Below are 24999 nucleotides of genomic sequence, written 5' to 3'. Positions count from 1 at the left end.
TTCAAAAATATCCGATACCTTGATATATATCCGAATATTTTAATATATATGTATATATCCGATATTTTTGACCCGTGAAAGTTAGGATATTTTGTAAAAATTTTATTGTGGGGGCCCCTTTGTTGTGGAGGCCCCGGGGCAGTAGCCCCGCGTGCCCTCTCCTAAATCCAGCCCTGTGGAGTTCATTGGACTGCGGGGCATGTTGAACCAGTCTCAATTATTTTAATACTATTAATAATTTTTATTTTATTTTATGACCAAGAAATAGTAGTTCATAATAATTGGCAATTTTTTCTTTTTTTGTCAAAAAGAATAAGGTTGGTTCACTATTTATGGGGCACGTTGGACCAGACCAACCTAACCTACACAATTTAAAAACTTTTTTTCTTCTCTTAAATCTCAATAACTATAACAATATTCTAAGTGTTTGTATATTATACATTCATTTCATTTCATGTTACAAAATAATAATAATAAAAACTTAGGGAAAAAAAACAAAGATATATTTCATAATTAATTAACAAAAATTGTACTAAATTAATTTTATCAAAAGATTTATTTCATATCTGTGCTTTTTTAGTATTTACATTTTCAACTAAATTTTTGCACACAATTGTTTTCTAAGAGTAAAATAGGTAATACACGCTATAATAAAGTTTCTGTACTAAACAATTTTTTTTTTGCTAAATAAGCATTCTACATAGAAACAAAATAAATTGGGGAATAAATTAAATGAATACAAAAAAAAAAAAAAAAAAAACTTTTACATAAGATTATCTCATTTTGATTTTAGAACACAAAGATATCCTAACTTAAAGTTTTCAATTTTATTGTACTTTTTCTTTGAAATATATGGGATTAGTATAACAGGGTTCTTTTCTTTTTGAAATTTTTTATGCAATGCAATGAAGAAAAAAAGAGCCTTTTCCCTTTAGCAAATATTGATGTAACTTTACATAAAAGTAACATATGACTTATCCTTCCAAAACTCAGTCCAATAAAAGTGCTACATTTAACGCATCTTTAGTTAACTTTATTCTGCATTAATTGTCTCATGAATATTCAATAATTGATTTTTCTTTTGATTTAAAAAAAATAATTGTATGCACTAATGGTGAATTCGTATTGGCTGTTTTTAAAGTAAGATGATTTATCAATTAAAATCAATTTAATATGTTATATTTATCTTTAAACTTTATATTTTTCACTCTACACACTACAGAGAATAAGGTAGTTACAAAGTTTGATAGTATTTATCACTAAAATTATATCAAATGTTGTTTCAGTTATGCGGTCAACCTGCCCCACCAGCCGAACCAACGTACCCCATATGCAAGGCCATATCCAGAAATTTTTTTCGGGAGGGGCCCGGATTAGCACATTGCCCTCCCCTAACACACACACACATATAGTATATATAGACACACCAAACGCATAAAAATGTTAACATAGAAGACTTTTTGTCTCGATTTTTAATGATTCCACAGTTTGAACTGTTGTTATTTTAATTTCTTATTATTTTTCTTATTCACCTTGTAGTGGTAAAGATAAAAGGAGAGTGTCCCTTTGAGTCGGATGTAGAACATCCATAATTTCATGGGGTCGGGGGTTTTCCCCCCGAGAAATTTTCGGAAAAAAAAGCTGTATTTTGAGGCCTTATATTAGGTAATTGTGACTACAAAAATATGAAAAAAAAATAGGCAAACAAAGTTTTTTAAAAGTTATACATTCTTTTGCAAATCAAGATCAAACAAAATAAAAACTGCTTGCTCGACAAATCATGGAACTTAATGGACAGAGGGGAAAAACGAGAGAGGAGAAAAGAGAAGCACTTCGTCATCTGCTCATATCGGCTTTTAGTGAAGTTTGTTTTTGATCACTCCCCCTACCCCCCTTTTTTTTCATTAAATGCCCTACAGCATGAAAATTGTTCAAAATAGTTTAAAAGAAATGGTGTAGACATTCAGAAAATAAGAACGGAAGAGTAATATTCTGGTCATTTAGACAATTCATACTTTATTTTCTTGATAAGATACAAAATTGAAGAACTTTTCAAGGAATTTCAAAAACTTAAATAATTTTCAGACTCTCGAACAGTTGAAATTATTTGAAGCTCTTTATTTACACTTTTCAGAAGTTGATTGCAGTCTTACAAAATGATTATAACTTTGTAAGACACACCCGTTTTAAGTTAAAAATAAGTGCAACGAAATATTTCTCGAAACAAACTTTTTTTTTCAATCACAAGTAGTGCAGAAAAAGAAAGAGAGTAGAGTAAGTGTTATTTTTTTTTCTCATACTAAAGATATTAACAGTATGCAGTAGAAGTAAGAAAAAAAACAAGCAATAACAAAAGAACTTCCATGATACTGAATTCGGCATTAAATAAATGCAAGACAAGAAACATATCAGTCACAAAAATGATCTTGAAAGTTTTGCTACAAAAACGCGAGAATCGTGATTTTTGCATTTTTTACTCAGGATGTATCAAGGAGCTGAATTTGTCACATCTTGGTAACAAGATACTCGCCTAATCGGAAACTAGGGGCCCAGCCTTTGGGGAGTCCCCGGCTCGAAATCAGTACAGTGTAAGTTTTATAAGAGTTTTAGGGAGAGGTGGGCAGGGTCGTGCACAGAGGGGAGAAGGGACACCTGTTGGCCCGGGCTCGAGCTTAAATGTGGCCCAATATTTTTAAACCTAGGGTTGAAAATATAGGTAAGCAATATGGAGGGGGCCCAAAAGAAGCATTTGTGACAGTCCCAAAATTTCTGTGCACGCCCCTGGAGGAGGAAGTGCATAGAAGTCAGTTTGATAGACTTGAAAAATCTACCGAAATGACAAAGGGCCTACCTTAACATTGGACTGCCCTGAATTAAATTGTGAAAGAGAGCAGGAAGTCCTAATTAAAGGTCTAAATTTCAAGTGTGCCTTGCAGCTAATGAGAACTAGAACTGCTTTTTCTGTATTTCTTCAAAATATTATAAATTTTGAATAGTAGCAAAATTAAGAATTTAAAAAAAACATTTTTACTTTCCTTTTCTGACATTAGGAATTAAAAAAAAAAACCTGTTTTACGGTGCAAAACATTTCAGGTTTCGGGGGGGGGGGGGGGGCCGTCAGGCCCCCCTTTGGATACGGCCTTGCCCATATGTGGGGCAGTTGGCCCACTTCAGGAGGCTCCCTTAAAAAATAGCATAAAAAAAAGTTTATCAACTCAACACTTCCAAAAAATCTGTGGTGTTGAGAAGTGTTTAGTGAAACTTACTGTAGAAAATCGAACTGCTCATTAAATTTTTTGATGAGGTAAAAAATGATAAGTAATAAAGTGGACAAATGTGCCCCATCTCCCCTTGCTACAGTATTAATTTATGGTTTTTCAAACTTTTTTTTTGGGGGGGGGGACACTAAAGTTGAAAATGAAGACAATGTTGATTAGTTTAAAAAAATGGGCAACTTCCTATGAATGGTAAAACACAAAAAGCAAGTAAAGTTTTTTACTCAACTATAAATAAGTTATATTTCTGCTTTAGCAAAGCAGTGAACTGGTTTCACGCTTCTCTGAAGTACACCGCAATTAATTGAACCTAAGAATACCACACGTATTAAACATTTTTCGCCATTAAAAGTTTAGAGGCATCGTATTATAAATAAGATAACAATAATTTTAATAAATGAAATAATAATAGTGTTATTACAAACTTCTTTAATTATTGCATTCAACTCTCCTTCCACAGACGATATTGAACCAGACATCTTCTCACAAAACAATTTGCAAAATCATGACGTTGCAATATTTTTGCCACCATAAATAAGATTATAATAGCAATCCTTTCTTTCTGAAATTTTTTAGCATTTTAAAGAGCAACCCTTGCTTTCCAATGGTAATAACAATAATGCTAAAAAGATGTCAGAACCATAAAGTAAACGATAATATGAATTTGATTCTTTTGTTTACCTTTGATAGCTGTACCCATGGCAACAATCGGGTCAAAGACCAGCAATTCGTTGCCATCTGGAAAATAACATTTCAACTTTTTTTTTTCATTAGTCAAATTAATAATAAAGCTATCAAAAGTAATCTCATTTACAAAAGTCTTTGAAAAATATTGCAAAAATGCGAAATTCATTACTAGTATCTCTTTTTTTCCCCTTTGAGTATGAAAAATTAAGTTACGGTTTTAGTTAAGAGTGTCATTTTGTTCTGTTTGGATTTGTATTTGTTTACATCTTCAGCACGGGGGCACAGGGAGATCTGGTTGTAAATTCTAATTTTAGTTGCTGATATCCGTTTGAACAGTTCCTCTATTATTTCTTCAGGCAAGTAATTTTACGAAGAAGTATTTCCAAACTTATAATTTTGTGGTGCATTATTAGTTATTAAACTAATATGTTCCACAGCTATTGGTGATTCTTTCTTTTAATATTTTGCAATGTTTCGACAATTATAAGTATTTCGGAACTGTTTGCTTCTTATTTCAAAATTAATTCTTTTTTTTTCTGTTTTAGCGATCAAATATTTCAGATACACCGGATCGCGATGGTCCCAGGCATTCTGTAATTTTCTGGATAATTGGTTCTCTACTGTACCATGCAGACCAAGCCAAATTTGGCATTCTCTTATGCTACAAAATATATTAGTGGACTTTCTCTAATTTGAACACTCATGGGACCGAGCAAAAGTGTTCAGATAATGGGGATGTTTATTATAGAGGGAGACTTGATAATGCATGTATAGGTATTTTATTGTGTTAAAGGACTATGTTCAGCACTTTACGTAGTGAACTATACCAGTAATTGAGATAGTGCTTCTGAATTTTATATTGGTGGTTAGTGTTATGTCTAATTCAACTCAGTACGATCTAAACTCTCACATTTACTTTTAACTTAAAAAGTGTTACATAACATTCAACAATAAAATATTACAATATAGCTTTCGATACAGTACCTGAAAAAAAAATGAATTTTTTGCATTGTGGTATTCCAAACAAAGTACGTCTGTCATCCAATTTTTTAATTAAAAATGTTTCCGGTTGATTCTCAGCCGAATATTGCTTGAAGGTAATCGTGCTTTTATGGCCTTGAATGCTACTGGATATAAAGGTCATATTCTTTAAATATAGTTCAGTTCCAAAAAATTTAGCACCATATTGCTCAGATGAATGATTTTTTTCGATGCAGTAATATGCATAAAATGGATTTATCTTCTTTATCTTAATGCCCATTGATCACCGATAAAATTGGGAATGTATTTCAGTCTTTCCAATTTGATCGGTAGGAATTTCTGAGTACGATTTTGAACATATTCAGTATATAGAGAGGTAATATTTGAATGGGGATTAAAAATAGCGTTCATAATACTGGGGTGTTCATATTATAGTGTGCTCAGAGTACAGAAAGGTCAGCCTGTGTTAAGTCTATGGAGTTTCGCCGGGACCATCAAAATGTGTTCAGAATATTAGAGTGTTCAGACAGAGAGAGTCCACTGTATTGTCAGGGTTCCAAGTTTGTCAAATCGCAAATTTAAAATCGTTTTCCTAAAATCTGCAAATTTTTCAAAATGCTGCGATTAGTACGAAAATTGTTTACATTTGAGATCTTTTAGCAATTTATATTTCTCTGAAGTTTCTAAGTATTAATATGTGTACAAAACACTTAGAAGAATATATCTATAGCAAAATAATGAGAAAATTAGCTAGATACTAGCCTATTCATGACAAGAAAAATGGTGTGCTTGATTTGACAATCACCACAGGCAGGGACAAACTAACTGAAAGTGAGTCACTAGGCCGACAATAATGTAGAAGCCCACAGTCAACTCTATAGGGGAATGCAGTGGTTGATTTACAGGTTTTTGGGCCCGCCAGAATGCATTTTTTTGGGATCATAGAATTAGGTAAATCATTTATCATCAAAGGCGCCCCTATGGGGGGGGGGGCGAGTGGGGGCTCAAGCCACCCCCCTTAGTATTTAGAACTTTCTTGCTTTTAATACTTTTTCTTTGCAAAAATATAAAAACGTTTCTTCTTCAGCCGTAAATGAATAAGTTATTAAAAATGTCAAATTTTAATAATTAAGCTGCACTGAAATCAGTTTCCATGGGGAAAATATCCTGCTAAACCATGGTGAAAATATCTGAGCCCCCTCTAACAATTTTGCATATGGGCACTCTTGTTTATCATGTGAATTTATGAATCCCCTTTGTGACCCCTCATAATTGACATGGTAAATTCCTTTGTGAAAGAATGAATAAAAGTTCTCTTTTCTAACTAACTAGCCATTTTCATTTAAAAAACAGGGGTGTCCACCTGGGTGAGGGGAGGTGATGGCGCAGACTACGGCATTGAAATTTTTAGAGAAGGATGTTTTAAGGGGCATTTTTCTCTTTTTTGGAGGGATGGGCTCCCTACTGACGGGTCTCTTTGTAGTATTGGGGGGGGGGGGGGGGTACTTAGGGGAGAGCACCCCTGTACTTAGGGGAGAGCACCCCTGTAAAAAACATGTATTTTTCATATTTGAAATACTATGCATAATTCTTTAAGTAATTTGCAACCCTAGGCCCAGGCCTAATCGGCCTGTGCGGTAATCAGGTCCTGTATACAGAGGCAACTCTAGCACCGGACAAACCGGACCCCTGTCCAAGGCGGCAAGTTTTAGGGGCGGCATTTTGGTTCAAATGTCTAAAACACATTTTTCATTAGGGACAAGCTTGTGCAAAACTATTTTGTAAACAACATAATTCCTTTTTTGTAGCTTGGGAGTCTGAAATGAAAAGCATTTGAAGGTTGTTGGTCATTTTGTTCTCCAACGTTTTTTGTACCGTAATTGCTGTTTCCCAACATCAGATGGTCATGTATCTGGCTGCGAAGTCAGAAAGAATGGGTGGGGTCTCATTACCATCAGAATTCTCCGCCTGATTCTGAGCCCTAGGCCATGTGCTTTACAGTCCTATTATCCATGCCTAGGGTCTGCTCTCTTCTTGTCAATTGTTTCAACAAGGGGAGTGAAAGCTTTTATGTGAAATCTTTTGGCGTTGTTTTGAAGGGTTGTATTTTTTTTCCTACTAGTAAAAAAGAAAAAAAGAAACATGCACCACTGACAACACCATCCCTTCTATAAAAGTTGATTGTGTTCCCCAACAAATTTACCACATGCAAAAGCAGGGAATTTTCAAGCAATTAAGTGATTTTTGAAAGTCCGCTTTGAATCTTTGTAGTTGAAAAACTGAATATCATTGGTTACTTTGCAATTTAGCTCAAATATCGTTGCCATCAGCGCCATTAAGCAAAGTAAAAATTAAAGAATATATATATTTGATATTTCACAGGAAAAGAACCTTTCTGAAGTGAGTTTAATGTTTTTCAATAATTATTCATTTCTTATTTCTTGTGTTGCATTCATAAGGTTGAATAATATTATAATTTGAAATGAAAAAAAAAAAACAAAAAACAATCTTACTTTCATGTTAAACTTGTATTTATGATACAAAGTCGATGCTAATGTAGTATAGATTTAAATTTGTTAATGGTGTTATCGCAGGCATATTCTTTATTCTCAGATAAAAGTAATTTACGAGTGAAATTCTCAGATTAAAAACACTGATCTTAAAAATGTAGTATTACTTTCCTTTCCACATAAATAAACCCTTGATTATATGCTGGGGCGTCCCTGTAGGAGGTCACGGAGGTCACTGTGACCTCCAAAAAATCCTTATTCAGCAAATTTTGTCTGATGATTCGACAAATTTGGAAACTGAATTGCGAAAAATTTTTTTTAGGTACCCGAGTCATTTTCCATTGGATGCAGTTTTGTGTACATACCCACATTTTCTCATTGGGAAAAAATTTGGAGTTTCATTCCGCATTATTGAAAATTTCTGCCCTCTCAAAAAGTTTCAGTCGGGGTGCCTCGGATTACAAAATTAGCGTTAATGCTAGAATTAATTAGTTCAGTTAACGTTTATTTAAACTGATAATTTTTATGTTTTAATATCAACTCAAAAGCGAACTATGTGTTGTTTAGCTACCTTTTTTTTGGATTTACGAGAAAAGTCGACTAGAAAGGAAAGTGGCACCCCGATATTGTACAGCTAGGACATGAGGTTAAGTTTTCTGAACATTCTGAACATAAGGTCCGGATTTTGAAATTTAACCTTTGTCTCCAACTAATTTTGTTAAATATTAAATTGATTTCAAATTGATTTAGTGATGACAGTCAATTTTCCCCAAACTGTGTGCTTCTCCCGATAGCCGTAATTCATCTACAAGAGCGTTGTGGGATATTGCAATTGCGTAGCAAGTAATTATTATTTGCGATGTTTTAAATAATGATGCATTTTTGGCGTTCCAGTTTTTGAACTTCTGCATGTCGTCGGAATTGGATCACCCACAGGGCTTCCCCTCCTCCCCCCAAGACTGAGTATAATATTTTTTTTTCAAAAATATTCCATATTACTGAAGAGAAGAAATGAATGCTCTTCAGGAAAAAAGAATTAATTTTAATTGAAAAAAAATATCGGTTGTTGTGACAAAATCTTAATTTATTTTAAAAAGAACCTTAAAATTAAATTTTTCAATAGTTACAGATTATTGCTCAGTTAATCACATCCCACACCTCATATTTCTTTCATCCCCAACTCTCCTTTTTTTCTTTTTTCTAGGCAATCCAAAAATAAGAAAATCCTTAAAATGCTACGCTTCGGAACCTTCCTCCCTCAGCTAAAATCGTTAAAGTGCATCTCAAGTATTGTTTCAAGGGGTTCAATTTTGAAACATTTCTAGAAGAAGAACTATCAAACACCTCGCCTTCAAAACAACATCAAAAATTGTTTAAGGCTTCTTTTTTTGGAGCTACAATTTTGAAAATTGCAGAGCCCCTGATGTTACCAAATATGGTGTTCAGTTGCGTTTTTAAGACTTCCATTTCTGAAAACTTCTTGACAAAGGCCTCGCGCTTCAAATCCTACCTTCTAAAATCATTCAAATCATCTAAAAATGGATTTTTCAAAACAACAATTTGTTGAGGTGCTTAGTGCACAGTCCTCTTTAAATACAGTGAGATGATGCTCCCATATGTGTGAAATCTGAAAATGAAAAAACTATTAATTTCGAAAAAATTAAGATGAGATCTATAAACCCTCACCCTAGTCCTTGAATATGACTTAAAATCTTCACTTTTTTGGACTTCTATTTCGAAATGTTTTATGGGGAGAACCAAAGAGCCCCCTTCCTGTAAGCATCAAAGTTTGTCGGTAACTGCCTTTTGGAACTTCAATGTCGAAAAATAGGGGTGATAGGTTTGCAGTACCTTAAATCTATTTTTTAAAAAAATCATCAAAGACAGCACCCAAGTCCAATCCCTTACTCTAAAGTAAAAAATGCGATTATAGGCGAAATGTGTTAAAACTTCAGTTTCTTAAAATTCCCTCAGAAAGCCCCCTGAAACTTTCCGCAGTCTAAACCACCAGAGTCTGTTTACAACTGCTTTCTTAGGACTACAATGTCAAAATTTCCGGACCCCACTAGCAGATACGGGAAATTTTACGCGTGCCCCCCCCCCCCCTATAAATATTTTCTGGTGCCACATTTCAAGTGTAGGAAGTCTTGCTCGTATTTAGGAGCGATGAATTGATGAATAGGTGAAGACAATACGAAATAACTGCTCTCAATCATCACCATTTTAGAATGTGTGGGGGGGGGGGGGGGCTTTATTTTTGGAAGAATGTTTTATACTAAAAATAAAAAGAATTACCAAAAAGAAGGGAAATAAACTATATTTGTAATGCAAAAATGAAAAATTGTAATGTTTGAACTTTTTTTTACCTTGGAGAAGGGCGGCACTTTGGAAATTTGTCCATGGTGGCAAAACTGCTAGAGCCCGCCCTGACAGGGGGAGGGGGGTCAAACTTTATCTGTCAGTGATGATTGTCATTTAGGGGAGTCAACTGCCCTTCCCCCCTAGCTTTGGGAATTTGATGTAGTTACAAGTAAGTGGTATGGTTTTTGCTATTTTTCAATATAATTTATATTGGGTTTTTGCCTTTTGCTTTCCTTTTTGACATAAATTAGAATTTGTTGCATGACTCTTTCATAGTTTCAAAAGGGTTTTTACTGGATGCATTTTGAATGAAAAATCATTAATTTTTCAGTCACTATTTTCATTTGTAGATTCCACATCCTCTTAATCGTCCGAAAGTATCAACTGTTCAATTCTGCTTATAGAATGGTTTTGAAAAAAGGAATTGTTGCATGTTTACCAAAAATTATGTAACCAGAGCTATTTCCATATACAATGAAACAAAGCGTCTAGAAAACTATCCTGCCGCGTGAAGGTAAAGGGCAGCATCTGCAAAATTGAGTCTTCAGGGTATTTGAAAAAACGCGTTTTGGATTCCATGTTAAAGAATCATGTTGGAATGTGAGGTTATTTTCATACATTACTTTCAGTAGAAACCAAATAAGAAAACTTGTACGATAAAGCTAAAGTACAATAGATAAAAAATTAGCAGATACTGCCCTTTATTTTCCCAGTGTTGTCATGCAGTTTTATTTTTATATCACAAGGTTTTTCCTCTTCGTTTTTCATTGTATTTAAACAAGTTCTTTATGTCTTCTTTTTCTCCCTTTCAGGATGACTATTTATAACCTGTATATATTCAACTCTGCTGGATCATGTATTTACTATGCAGAATGGAATAGAAGGAACCAGGCAGGGATGTCCAGAGATGAAGTGAGTTTGATGTGATATTAATTTATTTAAGATATATGACAAATTGGATGAAACTGGAATTTAATGTCATTTCTATAGTTACATTTCTAAACAATTGAACTATTTCAATGACTACAGTATGGGACCCAAATCCTGAATTCTCAGGACTTTCCGGATTTTTTTATTTCTGACTTTATAACTCTGAAAATTGTCATGTTTTTCCTAGTTTCACTAATGTTGTGCTAAATTTCTTTTATTTTTTGTCGGAGACTATTTGCAGAGGCATATAATCCGCAGGTATTGCTTTTTAGTATTATGCAATGTGCCAATCAATACAACAAATAAATAAATTTTTTTTTCTAAAAATGATTTTGTACTTTTGTTCAATGCGCTTTGTATTGCACTCTTATGAGAAGAAAAAGAGAAGTATCGTTAACCAAAAGTGGATGTTAAAAGATAGCTACACGATTACAGCATATTTATGTATAACACATGACAGCGAAAAAATGTTTTAAAACAGGCTGAACTGAAAGTGTTGTGCTTTCAACAAGTAATTGCTGAACATTAGCAATTTTAGACTTTTAAATCTGAAAAAAAAAAGTGTGAAAAAAAGATTTTTTTTGATTAAAAAAAATTTTTTTTTTATAAACATGTTTTAAACCATATTTAAGGAAAAAAGTTACGGTTTTCAGGTCTTCCAGATTTTAGGATTTTGAATTTGGGGTCTCATACTGTACTGTATAATTTTGTTTGAATTTCATTTTAAAAATTGGATACAATTTCTGTGACAGGATCCTTATTTATCCATTATAAATTGAATAAGAAAGGATTAAGTAACTTAAAGGGAAACATAGTCATACTTGTTCTAACTTATGCAGCATGTAAAAGCCTTTTTAAAACCTGCACCATATGAATTTTGCCCGAAGTTCGAGGGATAATAAGAACCTCCCCTAATTTGCGTACACTCTTTTATTTATACCTATAGAGATACATACTGCTCTTGGGCGGGTAAAAGGCAGCAACTACACAATTTTCTTTTATTTTTTTGCATTTTTATCATGAAAACTCATTTTTGCTGATTACCATTTAACTGCCCACAGCAGTATAGGCTATGTAATTTAACTATCACCTTAATTTTTAAAAATCTGTGTTTCTTGAGTTGTGGAAAAAAAGTCAAAAGAACCTTTGCAGAGGGAAATTCACTTTCTTCTTATTTTTTCTTTCCCTTTTTTTGCCATCCTTTTTTTATCAGTCAGTAGTAATATTGTTATATTGTATTGTTGCGTAGTGTTTTTGTGTAATTGCTTTGTTGTACTGTCTTAGTGTAAGCTCTTCTCTGCACCTTTTAAGGAATACCGACATAAAACTTAGTAATATATTTATTTATTACTGATATACTCCTTTCAAACAAGTCACATACATTCGGTAGTTAGTTGTTTTCTTCTCTTATTGAATTTCACATTTTTTATTTATAGGAAATGAAACTTATGTATGGATTGATATTTTCTTTGAAGTCCTTTGTTTTGAAGCTTTCACCAGTTGATTGGTAAGTTATCATTTTTATTCAAAAAGCAAATAAAGTTTGTTGCTAGTGTTTGTTTAGCATTTCATTATTGATATTGAAAGGCATTTCTTCTGTGTTTATATTTATTAATTAACTAGAAAGTCGCCCATCATGGTGCGATGGGTGAAAATTTGCTTCTACATGAATGCAGCCATTGACTCCAGTAGGTAGCTATCATTATTTGACCATTTTTAGGTTTCTTCATTCTCCTGAAATGATAGTCTTACCAGTAAAACAGTTAAGTCACCCAATCAAGTTCAGCCTTGTTACAATAAAGCCTTTCTCTGCATGTTAAACATTGCCGAAACACATTATCAAATTATCATGCCATGGAGCGAGTTTCATTGTTGAAACACGCGGGTTACTTTATCATCGGCTATTATTTATATGAGGATTTTTAGTTTAAAAGATCAGCAGTCAGCATACATTGTTAAATGAGCCTTTTTTCTCACTGAGTTTATGAACAACCATTTACTAGAATCACAAATTTGAAAAGAAGTAGGACGTGTATAGTTCAAAGTTTGATGGAGCATGTTTACTTTCTTATACAGATTAAAATAAGTATTGTATTTACCCAAATTTTCACTCACAAAGTTTGATGTTAATGTTAATTAATATTATGCATGAAACAGTCTTGATTGGTTTTTACATGTGTTTGTGCATACTTCAGTTCATAGGGCAACCGCAAAATCCATTTTGATCATCCCTCAGTCCCATTTAAGTTTTGTTATGACATCTATGCCCGACTACCACTGTATCTAACATAACTCAAAAACTATTTCTCAAAGAAGGTCAAAATTTGGTATGTGCAACCTATATAAAATCTAGCCATGTGCATGTCTTTCTTCAGTTTTAATCCGCTATTTATATATCAGCTGCATATGTTTATGCAATGCATTATTTTTAAAAATAAAATTGGATATATATATATATATATATATACACTCTTTGGGGGGGGTGTACCCAATTAGCCGTATCTTTCCCCTTTATGTATTTCTGTACTAACTTCGCTTAACTTAAAAATTGTCATTATGGAGAAGTGGTTGAAGAGCATTAATGTCAACAGATGGAGGACAGTGGTGGCGATAGGTTATGATGGTGGAAACTGACTGAGGCAGATTTGGTGGGAAGTTGGCCGTAGTGTTTAAGAAGAAGAACTTAATAATGCTTAGACATAGAAAGTTGAATTGTCATATTTTAGGACTTGTGTAATTGTGCACCTACTATTTTGAATTGAAGACTCCAGAAAAGCAAATTATTCTTTTTACTTTTTTTTTATATATCTTGCTAGACATATCAAGTCAATTTTCATGTCCAGTTTTGTTTTGTTCAAAGCATGACTCAATTTAGTTGTAGTAGGCATGTGAATATTTTGCAAACCTTCAAATACCTTTTTATTACTTTATTGTATGTAGTTAAAGAAGAAACCTCAAAAGATTTAGGTTTAAAAATTTTAACTGAAAACATTTAGTTATTGAAAAAGTATGTATTATTTAATGCGTATAAAAGATAATAATGTAGCATCAGATTTTTTAATTCACAAAATTATTTCTGTTTTTACTGTTTTTAACCCAGCTTTAAAAAAAATCTTTATTGCACCATTTTTGTATTTCATTTTTGCTTCACAATTTTGCATTGAACTCTCTCTTTTCACGAATCTTTACATTTATCTCATAGTTTTTCAAGAGATTCTTTCATAAATGAATTTTGTTCAATGTTTCTAACTATTTATTTAAAAGATATGATATTGGAAAATGTGTTCTTGAATATTTTTTCTCCACACATAAATAACCCATTTTTACTAGAAATGACTGCTGAATTGAAAACTTAAATGCTAGCTTCTTTATTATATAATTACTGCACAAATGAAACATTTATCATAATTCATTTACATATTTATTGTACATTATAACTCACTCGTGACATAGCAAGGTAATGATCTTTTTTGCGTAATCCAATGTCTTTTTGCTGAATTTTGAAGTGAATATATTTCCCAGTATATGTAATACTAGCAAATATATTCACTTATATATTCACAAATAGGGTAGGGCGGGGCTAGTTGAGCAATTTTTTCTTCAAGTGATTATAGCTCCTCCACAATAAGTCTCAACAGCTTGTGTGGCATACCGATGGATTCCTTATTTATTCTTCTACAAAAAAGCCCATAGTAATTTATTTCTGACTGATCAAGTTCAAAAGTTACAGCTGTATAAACGAAGAAAGTCAAGTAGGCTCAACTTACCCCATAGGTGAGGTAAGTTGAGCAAGGGTATGGGGCAAATTAAGCAGTTAGAGATTCTAGTCTAACTAAGGTTTCTAGACATGAAATAAAAATTGTATTTGATAATCAACCGTTACTTTATTAATTCTAAGTTAAAAAATAAAACAAAACATAATATTCTTCTAGATATTAAACATAAAAATAGAATCAACAAAAACGTAACATATTTAAAGTTTATTTTTTTAGAATAAATTCAGCCTTTCCACTTAAAATCAGATTTTTTCAATTTCAATAAAGATTAAATTAAGAAAAAATATCCATAATGACTAAAACTAATCATCATCGTCATCGGAATTGCAATTGATGCAAATGAAATGAAGGCCAGTAACTTGGACACATTTTTATGTACCCACTCTTTACAATCTTTGCATTGGATCCACTTCTCTCCTGGTTTGCTGTCAGACCAGAATTCGCTACAAACCAGGCAGATACATTCATCTTTGTCACTTTCATCACTAGACTGAAGTATTTTTTTACTAACACTCTTCTTTTTTTTTTGTTTTCAATTTTCGTCTTTTGCTTCTTAACTTTTTTACTAGATTTACTCTGTTCTTCTTGCAACGCGTTCTTCTCGGGTGTATCTGTGAGAATTGCAGCTTTTCTCGAGAGAAAAATAAAAGTCACTATCATTTTAAATCACGGTGTAAGTTGAGCAACAGTTGCTCAACATACCCCGACCCGAGTATTTGAATTTAAAATGAGGTTATGAAAAAACTGTATTAGTTTAAACAAAATCCATAATAGATATAGAAAATACATAAAATTAATGAAACTTTAACACTTACTTGATTGAAAATGAATAACATTTAACCTGTACAGAAGAAATGTAGACAGAGAAGATTTTTTTACTTTTCTTTCGCAAAATAAACAAAGCGCACGCGTGCCTTACTCGATCGTAAATTCGCCACTAGCGGTCACGTAATGTGTTCCCCTCCCGCGCCCTCGCCTTTCCTTCATTTGACATGTTAGCGTCCGGTGTATAGTTTCGGAGATATTTCGATTGCCCAACTTACCCCTATGCTCAACTAGCCCCGCCCTACCCTATATAACCTCAGGGTGATGGCTGTGCTAAGAATTTAAAGAAAGTTAGTTGAATAAAGAAATCCACGCCCCCCCCCCCCAACCTTCTGATGTGAAATGATCATTTTTCTCCAACTAAAATGCATTCACACCTTTTCAAAAAACCGATTAAAGTATCTTTGGAATTTAAAATTATTTGCCAAAACACATAAAAAGATTAACAGTAGCTTTAAAACTGAAAATAATCCTTCAACTGTATAGTTCATCGCTTAATGCGTCAACCACGTTAAGGCAACCATGCTACCGTTACTGTGGCCTATAGCGAGTGAAGCGGGTTTTTCTTCTGCAATTTAAAACGTTTTGCTAAATAAACAATTCTATAATAAAAACATTATAAAGAACAATCACAATTGAATAACACCACAAATCAAATTATTTACTTAGATAAGTAACTATCTTCAACTATTAGAACAAAAACAAACGCTGAAAAAATAAGGAAAACAAAACCCAATAAAAAAATCTTACAAGATCAAATTATGTACCTGAATATAAAAAAAAAAACGCATTAAAAAATCAGTTTGCTGCCCACAACTGTTCCACAGTAGCATAGCCGACCACACATCTGAGCCATGCAGCATGGTTCCTCGCAGCTATCGACACTGTCAGCCAGCGCCCTCTCGATGAATAAACTTACCCCACCATCTATTAAGAATTCATAAAAGTAAACAATTAATTAAACATTTAATTTGCAATTACAAATATTTTGTTCAATCTGATTTTTAAACAAAAGGACTATTCAGCACAAAAAAGAATTCTTCAACTGAAACCAGTAATTCCTGAGATTAGCAGGTTCAAACAAACAAACAATCAAACTCTGCAGTTTTATATTATTAGTATAGATCTCAGAATTGGGATTTTGTAAATTATCTGGGAAGATTACCAAGTTAAAAATAAATAAATAAATAGATACTGAATAAATTCTCATTAAGGATTTTAAAAAATGTATGCCATAACAGATATTCCAAGTTTTAGCTAGACTTTCAAACAAAAACAGGTGTTTCTCTTACATTTCTATGTGAACTAATTTCCTTATTCATAAATTAATGTGCAAATGGAAATAAGTTAGAAAAATATGATGTGGACTCCATATGTCTCCTTTATTTGTCTCTTAAATATGCTATATTTTTCAATAACAGAAACAGAAAGGGTGCATGTTCTCATTTATATGTACTAAAAGTTATACTTTGTGATTGCATATTTTTTAAAATGCATTTTGAGTTTTATGAAATGATTGAGTTAGGTAAAATATTAAAAGGTTCTTTTTGATTCAGAAACACGTGAAGCACTTTCTTTTAGTTTTTCTCCACTTATGACTTCTTGATTTGAATAATGTATTTCTTTTTAAATTAATTTCATTTTAATTTCTTCTTAAAATTATTGACTAAAAATGATTTTTTTTTGCAGCAAAGAAGGCTTTTTAAATTACCGAACAAGCAAATACAAGCTCAATTTTTATGAAGCAGGATCTGGATTAAAATTTATAATGAATACTGATGTGAATGCTGCAAATGTGAGGGAGCTTTTGCAAAAAATATACAAAGAGGTATTGTGTTATTGAGTTGATATTTTTATTATTCTTTCTTTCTTTTTTGAATAAAAAATCTGTCGATGTTTCATGTTGAGACGTTTCTTGATGAAAAATGAATTGAATAATTCAGTCATGTTACATTAACTGAAAGAGACAAATGTATGAAATACTTTTGAGACAATAATTTAAGGATTACAGTATCTATCCATTCTTAATTAGATCAGTGTCTTGTAAAATCAGCAGCTTAATTTGATCAAACCACTTGAGTCAGAGTAAAATTGATTTTAAAATTTTATGCTGCTAAATAAATGTAGCTTTTCTGCTAAGTTGAATAAAAAAAAAAAAAAAATTAGATGTAATCTTACAGGCATTTAATCATTGCAAAAGAGATAACTACAGTAAACTCCCGATTATTTGAGGTCGGATTGTCAGCAGTTCTTTTCAAAAAAATGTTTTTAAATAAATTTTTTAGCAGTGATTAAAAATGTTTTTTAAACTTATGATTGTGTTAGTGTTTATTTTTGGCTTTGACATATGTATAATTTTTTACATTCATTGTTAGCAGATGCGATGTAGAAATGTTTGTAGGAAAAATTTAAATGTATGGGTGAGTGTAATTCATATTCTTTAGCTATTGTATACAGTAATATGTTTTTTTCCTACTATTGGTATTATTCATGGTTTTTGCTTATCCGTGCTTACCGTGTCACCCAATTCTGCCGATAATTAGAAGTTTACTGTACTGAAAGTTTACACGAAGTGTTGTCTTTTGATGTTCAACAAGCAAGAATTGCAAGAAAGTTTGCTAATTGTGAGTTTTCCTATAGACTACAGCATCAGTTTGATTTTTTTGGTTTTGGACATTAGGTTTTGAACATTAATAGCGCATCTCAATAAACTATGAAACCTAAAACTATAGTTGGGGCAAGGCTAACCTGGCAGCTTACATAATGTTGTGATAAGACTCTCTGCTGCATTTACAATGCTGTTAAGTTGGTATTGCCGCAGCTGTAGTGTTTCACCAGTGTTATTCTTTCTCTTCATTAGGCATTTAAATGTCAATGCAGAAACTATGTTATTAAATCTATGATAAAATCTGAGGTTCTTCTGCATCAACATTCAAAAAGCGCTTTAGCAAAATTCATGATTCTCTCAGATGAAATACAGTCAAACCTGTTTTTCTCGAACCTGTCTACCTTGAAAACCTCTCTATGTCGAAGTTTTTTATTTTCCCTGCACATAAAGTATTAATTTAATGTTTTCCCCCATGTTTGTCTCGAATGAAATTTTCTGAAAACCTGTATATCTCGAATTTCGAATAAAGTGTCTTTCTTGAATTCGGTCCCCAACGATCTTTATTAACTGGAATTTGGAGACAAAAAGCATTTTTCTTAATATTAGCAATCACATAATCATCCAGAATTAAAACTTTATGTACAAAAAGCAAGTTTTCTAACAATTATATCCTTTCGGAAACTGAGAGGAAGGGGACATTGTTGATTAGTAAAGTAGCTTCCAAAGTTTTACTTTCGAGTCATTGCTCCAATTACCTTTTTTTTAAAAACTTTTTTCAAAACCTCTATCTCGAAACCTCCAAATCTCAAATTTTTCTTTTCTTCCATAAAATTCGAGATAGACAGGTTCGACTGTATCTAACAAGATTTGCTAGTCTACAGAAATTTGGATGTAATAAGTTTCTATAAGTTAGCTATTCATTCAGAAAGTTTTTCAGTGACTAATTACTTAATTAGTCGGGAGGAATCGAAATGGTTTGATCGAGGGAATTTGATTCTTCAACTAGTGGGTATTTGTTTTTCACAGTGTCTATCCAAAAAAAAAAAAAAACTGGTTTTTTAGCTCTTTCTTTTTGAATTTCAGATCATGATTGATTAGTTTTCTTAGTTCAAAAATTATTTTATTACATTGCTCGATTTGAATTTGAAATATGTAGTTTGCTTCAATATGAAAAATGTATCTCTAAGTTATCAAGCTCTTTTACTTTTAAAGAACTCCAGCAGTGTATCTGAAATTACCTACCTAAACCATGGCTCCCATAAAGGTAGGGCTGGATGAATTCCCAACCCCAGGGCCTTGATCTAGGGAGAGGGGGTTATGGTACATTATTTTTATTAAAAAATATTAGCCCTATGAATAAGTTTTAAACTAGAATTAGATATTTAAAATATTTTTTTGAATTAAGCTAGACCTAATGTATTTTTCTCCGCCAACAGAGTGGTGTAGTGGTAAGACGCTGGTCTCTTACACCTAAAGGTGCAGGTTCGTTCCTGGCTCCAGTTGGCGGATTTTCGCGATGCAGAAAATCAACAGCGTTCATTTCCTATGATTATGTGGCATGTAAAAGATCCCTCAAGTACTCATTTGGCATGGAACATCTCTTGGCAAAATTAAATTCCTAGTGCTGTTTTGCAGTGAATAGAGCACAGGTGCCTGCATCTAGTGGGGAAACTAGGTGCCATAATTCTTGTGGCGATGGCATCCTACCAATATTGGTGAAAATTGAAAGAGCGATTGCTATGCTACGGCATCACACTAGATCTGCAAAAGGCAGTGCCTCTACTGCAGCCCCATTAGAAAGGGAAAAAAAATCTATTTTTCTACAGCTTAAATTATATTGCAGATTTTTACAAAGAATGGCTAGTAAAAATATTGTTACTGGTTTTTGCCATTGTAAGAAAATTGTAAACTGAAAGTTAAAACACAACTGACCTTGTCTCTAAATATCCCTCAACTTTTCGGACTCAGACAGCAAAGATAAAGTAATTGTACAGATGAAGAGGCATACAGAGCAGTATTCTAATTAAAAAAAAACAAAAAAACAATGAAACTTCTTAATTTTATTTACGAGAAAAATCTTCAATCTGTGTTTCTATGTACTGCAACTAGACTTTTTTGTACCATTCTGGTAACTGTGTCTACAGCTGAAAGTTCATTCATTGGATTATTGAACTCGTTAAAAACATGGCAGAGAAGCACAACAGGCCAAAGTCGTCTAAACCATTTAGCACTTCTGTCCAGGGGTGGATACAGACTACCATTTAGAGAGACGGTCATGCTTCAGAGCTGCTCCCTCCCCCCGCCCTTTAGATGAACTTACAGTTTTCGATACGAAGAATTTCTGAACGTGCTTGAGTGTCAATAAAAAGCATCAAATCAGCCAGGAATAAGGCACCTACTCGGGAATAAATGTTAGAAATTAATATCAAAAGCAATGAAAAGAAGTAGTATTTCAAGCGTTTACTTTAAAAGATAATACTTAAATTGTTTACATTTTCTACTCATAAGTGTTTGAACACAATGTAGTCAAATACTGCTATGGACAGCTTAGGGGAAGTCATGACTCTCATGACCCTCCTCTTGTATCCGTCCCTGCTTCTGTCGATATAGAATGAAATGGCAAAGAGACGATTGACTTATCTTAGGTGATTGATAATACCAAACAGTACTTATCTTGTTTCTTTCCTTTTACTGGTTTTTAAAATTATATTTATTTACTATTTTTTTGCATAATATAAGAAAAACTCTTTTAATTTCATTTTCTCTTTTTTTTCAGATATATGTGGAGTATGTTGTAAAAAATCCAGAATGTACCTTAGGCAAAGAAATAGATAGTGAAGTTTTTCAAATGAAGTTAGATAAATTCATTCGAAGTGCACCAATATTTGGCTCACGTGTTATGTAAATGAACTCCTTTTGAATATGTATTGAAAACTTGTAAAAAGTGTGTTCGATGTATATTTTGTTGACGTTATATATGTTTATTAAAATATTTTTATGCATTCCAATTAATTTAAGTATTTTTACTCTCCCCCGATAAAATCAATCAATTTTCAAGGAATCTAATGTTAAATCATGATGCCAATGAATCAGTTATTTTTTGTTTTACTGACTCACATTTTGAAAGCATAAAAGGCATCTCATTTTGCCACTTAATTCTTAATTTCTTCTTTTAGAGAAGTAACTGAAATTTATTATACTTATAAGAAAATGCTTGTATGTGTGAAAAACAGGCAGGATATCTACTGTAGTTTGTCCAAAAAAGCTGATGTGCATATTCAAATTGTTTTTGGAGAGTTTCTTCCCAAAAATTATTGATGATAATAATAAATAATCAAATTTTAACATTTTTCTTTTTGTTTAAACCTGCATCAGATATTTAAATTTGAATGCATTTTTTTTTCTTTTTAAAATACTAATGACTGAGAGCTGTACTGCCGTGCTAAGGGCAAAAGTCGTATCTGCATCTGAGCTCAAAATGAGAAATTGCCGTTTAAAGTTGTGTGCATCCATGTATTTGATATGGGTGCAACCTTTTCAGAATGAAAAAAAAAAAGTATTTCACATTCACAAATGACCATAAAACATTGTATTTAGATAAAATATGCGACAAAGAATCACTTGGTGACTGTAACTCAATTTTGATAAGAAGTGCAGGTATGACTTTTGTGCTTAGTATGGCAGTGTACTAGTATTTTTTCAAAAGACTCATGCTGGGTGAGAAATTTGGCAAAACAAAGACAAAACATAATATTTATTTTTTAAAACCATTTTTTTAAAAAGAATTTCATGAATCATACATGTCTGTGAAAAGCAAAGAGATAAAATTGTACTTTTTAAAGTTTCTAGTAAAACACGCTCAAAGTTCAGATCCGAGGTAGGCTTTCTTTGAAATTTTTTCCTTTATGATGCTGTATAGCAGCACCTACCAGGGCTATTAGTACGATCTCTTTCCCTGGAACAAAGGAGAGGTGCTTCTATTTGTACAGCTAATCTCCAAATTTTTAATTTTTGCACTTACATCCCATTGCTTTTCACTGCCTCAGTGCATAGGCAGATTTAAGCCGAAATATTTGGGGATGCAACAATAACAGGGATCTGGGGAGGCGGGGGGGGGGCTATTCCCGGAATAACAAGGCAGTGGTGAAATCAGAAAATAATTTTAGGGCGGAACACATTTTTAAGTCTAAAAACCGCGATGTAAACCATATTAGTAAGATTAGAGGATGGGCAATTCTTAACATTTCAAACTGCAGAAAAAGTCTTAAATGAAAGTCGATATTAGTAGCAATGGGTGAATCCAGCTACTGGTTTGGAATGGTATTCACGCCCCAGAAAAATTTGAAATAGTAGTTTTGAAAACGCAGTTTTTACAGTTCTTGGTGACAGTTTAGGGGCAAGAAAGGTACATGTGACTCCAAGGTTATTTTTAGAAATTTTAGTCTTATAAATGTGATTATAGTCCATATTTATAGTTTGGGTTAGGAATGAGACTCATAGACTGTCTCCAATCGATTTTTTGAAAAGCAGATAGAAATACGCACCCCCTCCCCTCCCCCACGCTACCTCATTAACTTTTCATAATTGAAGTTCCAAAAATACTACGGAGGACAATTTTTGATGCTGTTACCGACGGGGTGTTCTGGAGCTCGCCCCTGGAAAATTTTCGAAATTGAAGTCCTAAAAATGAAGTTCTTCTGCAATACTCCATGGTATTAAAAAAAAGGGATTCTCCCACTTAAATATTTCGAAATAGTAGTTTTCAAAACCAAAATATTAACTCTTTGATGATATTAGTGAAAGGGGGTCGGAGGCTTTTGTTCGAATATTTTCCAAAATTAAAGTCTTACACACATGAGTGTAAGACCATACTTGGTAACGTTAGGGACACTGCAGTTTTTCAAAATTGAAGTTCCAAAAACGCAATTTTAAACGATTTTCGATGTATTTAGGTGATTAGAAGAAATTCCTTGGAAATTTTGCGAAAGTGAAGCCCAAGAAACAAAATTTGAGGTACTCTGTAATAACTTTGGCTGGAGAAAGGGCTTTGGAGAAGAAAAATTTTGAGGACTAATAGAAAAAAATGAAAACGAAATAGAAAAAATGAAAAAAAAAAAAAAAAAAAATAGGGAGGGGAGAGATACTGTATCAAAGAAAGAGGATTGTGCGAGGAAGGGTGAGGAGGCACACAATCCACCGCCAATAATCTGAAGATGTTGAAAAATTTAAATGTCAATATTTCTTTTTAAAAGAAATTAAGATTTCCTCCCAACATTCTTTTTACTTCCTTTTACAAAAAAGGAAGTATTGTATTCGCGAAAAAAATTTCACCCCAAAATCGCCCTTAATTTCCATTTTGCTCACCCCCAAATGAATGTTGAGTTTTTTTTTCAACCCGACCACACGTGGATATGTGCCCAGGAACATACAGACACCTGAAATATCCCTTTTGACGATCCCCGAGTTATTTACAACGAGTTTTCTCGTGACGTCTGTATGTATGTATGTATGTGCGTATGTTTGTCGCATAACTCAATAACGGAATGTCCTAGAAAGTTGGAATTTGGTATGTAGACTCCTAGTGGGGTCTAGTTGTGCACCTTCTTTTTTAGTTGCTTTCGTATGCTCCAAAGGGGGTCTTTTGCCCCTTTTTGGGGGAAATCATTGTTAATTTTGATGTAAACTCAAGTGGTGTTATAATTTGGTGGACACTTGGCAATATATCCCCAGTCTTTCGGTCGCCAAGTTTTGTCGTCAACTTGGTGACACAAATTTGGCAATTAAAAAAATTTTTTTTTTAAAAATCTGGTTTCAATTTGGCCATGTTGGTGATATTCAAAGAGTAAACTATTGAATCATATTAAAACTGCTAATAATGAAAAAATGACCAGCTTGTTTTTTTCGTAAAATAACTGCGTGTTCCCAAAATGAGATCTTTTCTTCTCTTTAATAATAAAGAATATTTTTTTTAAACATCTACTCAGCATTTTGTGGGGAGGGTCACCAGTCTTGTGCCCCCTCCCCCCTGGATGCATTACTGCAGCAAAATGTCCGGCAGTCCTCCTTCAAAAAATTTTGAAAATTTACCTTTAAAAAGTTGGTTTTCGGTTGATTTCGGTGTAAATTTTATTGATAAAGTTTCTTGCAATATCATGTTTTTTTTTTGGACTTTATTAGCCATTGTTGTTTCAAAATAGAAGAATTGGTATTGATATTCTAATTGATACCCAATTACAGAACATGCAATTATTCTATACGATAACACAACACTGAACAATTAATTGTTTGAGCAGCTTCTTTATTTGCATGAAGTTATTTATTAGGGTTTTTTTTTCCCAAATGAACAAAAGTACTTTAAATCTTAATATGAGTCATGTTTTCAGTTATGTTTTTCTTGCACTAGCGACGTGTGGTGATACATTGGATTCAAGTAAATTTACTAGTATAACAGCTATGAATTTTTTCCCCCAACTGCGTTTCTGAGTGAAATGTACTAAACTAATTTTTTTCAAAACCCAACCAAAAATTTTGGGGGTGCGGCGCACCTCCTGGCGCCCCCGTAAATCCGCCTATGCCTCAGTGCCTTATATAGTTTTGAAATACAGAAGGACAGGAATACCACAATAATGTTATTTTTAGTTTCATGATATACATATAATGGATTTTTACATAAGGTTTTGAAGGTCATAGAATGATAGACATAGCACCATTTTATGCTCAAGTTAAAAATTTTTAGTTACTGCTGAAACTACAAATAATTTAATATGAAACAACAATACAGAATACATTTCTCTCTAAATAGGCACAAAAATTATTTTTTGTGCCTTTTTTAAATTGGTATTTGAATTGTCATTGTGGCCCATGGACAAAAATTTTTATGTATTTAGTCAATCAAAACTCAGTGTATTTAATTCTTGGCTCAAACAAATAAACTAAGTTTCTAAATTAAAAAACAATTAACCATTAGTTAGGCATATACTATTTTAATTTGATTATAAAATTAAAGATTTGATTAAAGTATAACAACAAGAACTAATATTAAATTT

The 24999-nt window shown here is 32.8% G+C and overlaps 2 protein-coding genes across 2 annotated transcripts in view; one reads left to right on the top strand and one right to left on the bottom strand.

The window, feature by feature from the left end:
• The window catches only part of LOC129220232 (lisH domain-containing protein ARMC9-like), a 31145-nt gene extending 27326 nt beyond the window's left edge, over nt 1–3819 (bottom strand). The window contains exon 1 of the mRNA XM_054854597.1: nt 3701–3819. Coding sequence (XP_054710572.1) covers nt 3701–3754 — 54 coding nt within the window. The 5' untranslated portion in view covers nt 3755–3819. The remainder of the gene's footprint in view (nt 1–3700) is intronic.
• A 257-nt stretch (nt 3820–4076) lies between these two features.
• Nucleotides 4077–21197, top strand: LOC129220336 (trafficking protein particle complex subunit 1-like). The gene is made up of 5 exons (XM_054854739.1): nt 4077–4318; nt 10627–10726; nt 12181–12251; nt 17035–17173; nt 20730–21197. Exons 2-5 carry the CDS (start codon nt 10628–10630, stop codon nt 20856–20858), a joined length of 438 nt encoding a protein of 145 aa, XP_054710714.1. The 5' UTR covers nt 4077–4318; nt 10627; the 3' UTR covers nt 20859–21197.
• The last annotated feature ends 3802 nt before the right edge of the window (nt 21198–24999 follow it).

Source organism: Uloborus diversus, chromosome 4, assembly GCF_026930045.1.
Source record: "Uloborus diversus isolate 005 chromosome 4, Udiv.v.3.1, whole genome shotgun sequence".
NCBI lineage: Eukaryota > Metazoa > Arthropoda > Arachnida > Araneae > Uloboridae > Uloborus > Uloborus diversus.
This window is presented reverse-complemented; position numbering and strand designations above follow the sequence as displayed.

Excerpts from the sequence above, each read along its gene's own strand:
- LOC129220336 (XM_054854739.1), top strand. The coding sequence starts at position 10,628 with ATGACTATTTATAACCTGTATATATTCAACTCTGCTGGATCATGTATT. Across the intron at positions 10,727-12,180 it reads CAGGGATGTCCAGAGATGAA|GAAATGAAACTTATGTATGG; the intron begins GTGAGTTTGATG and ends TTTTATTTATAG. Across the intron at positions 12,252-17,034 it reads AAGCTTTCACCAGTTGATTG|CAAAGAAGGCTTTTTAAATT; the intron begins GTAAGTTATCAT and ends TTTTTTTTGCAG.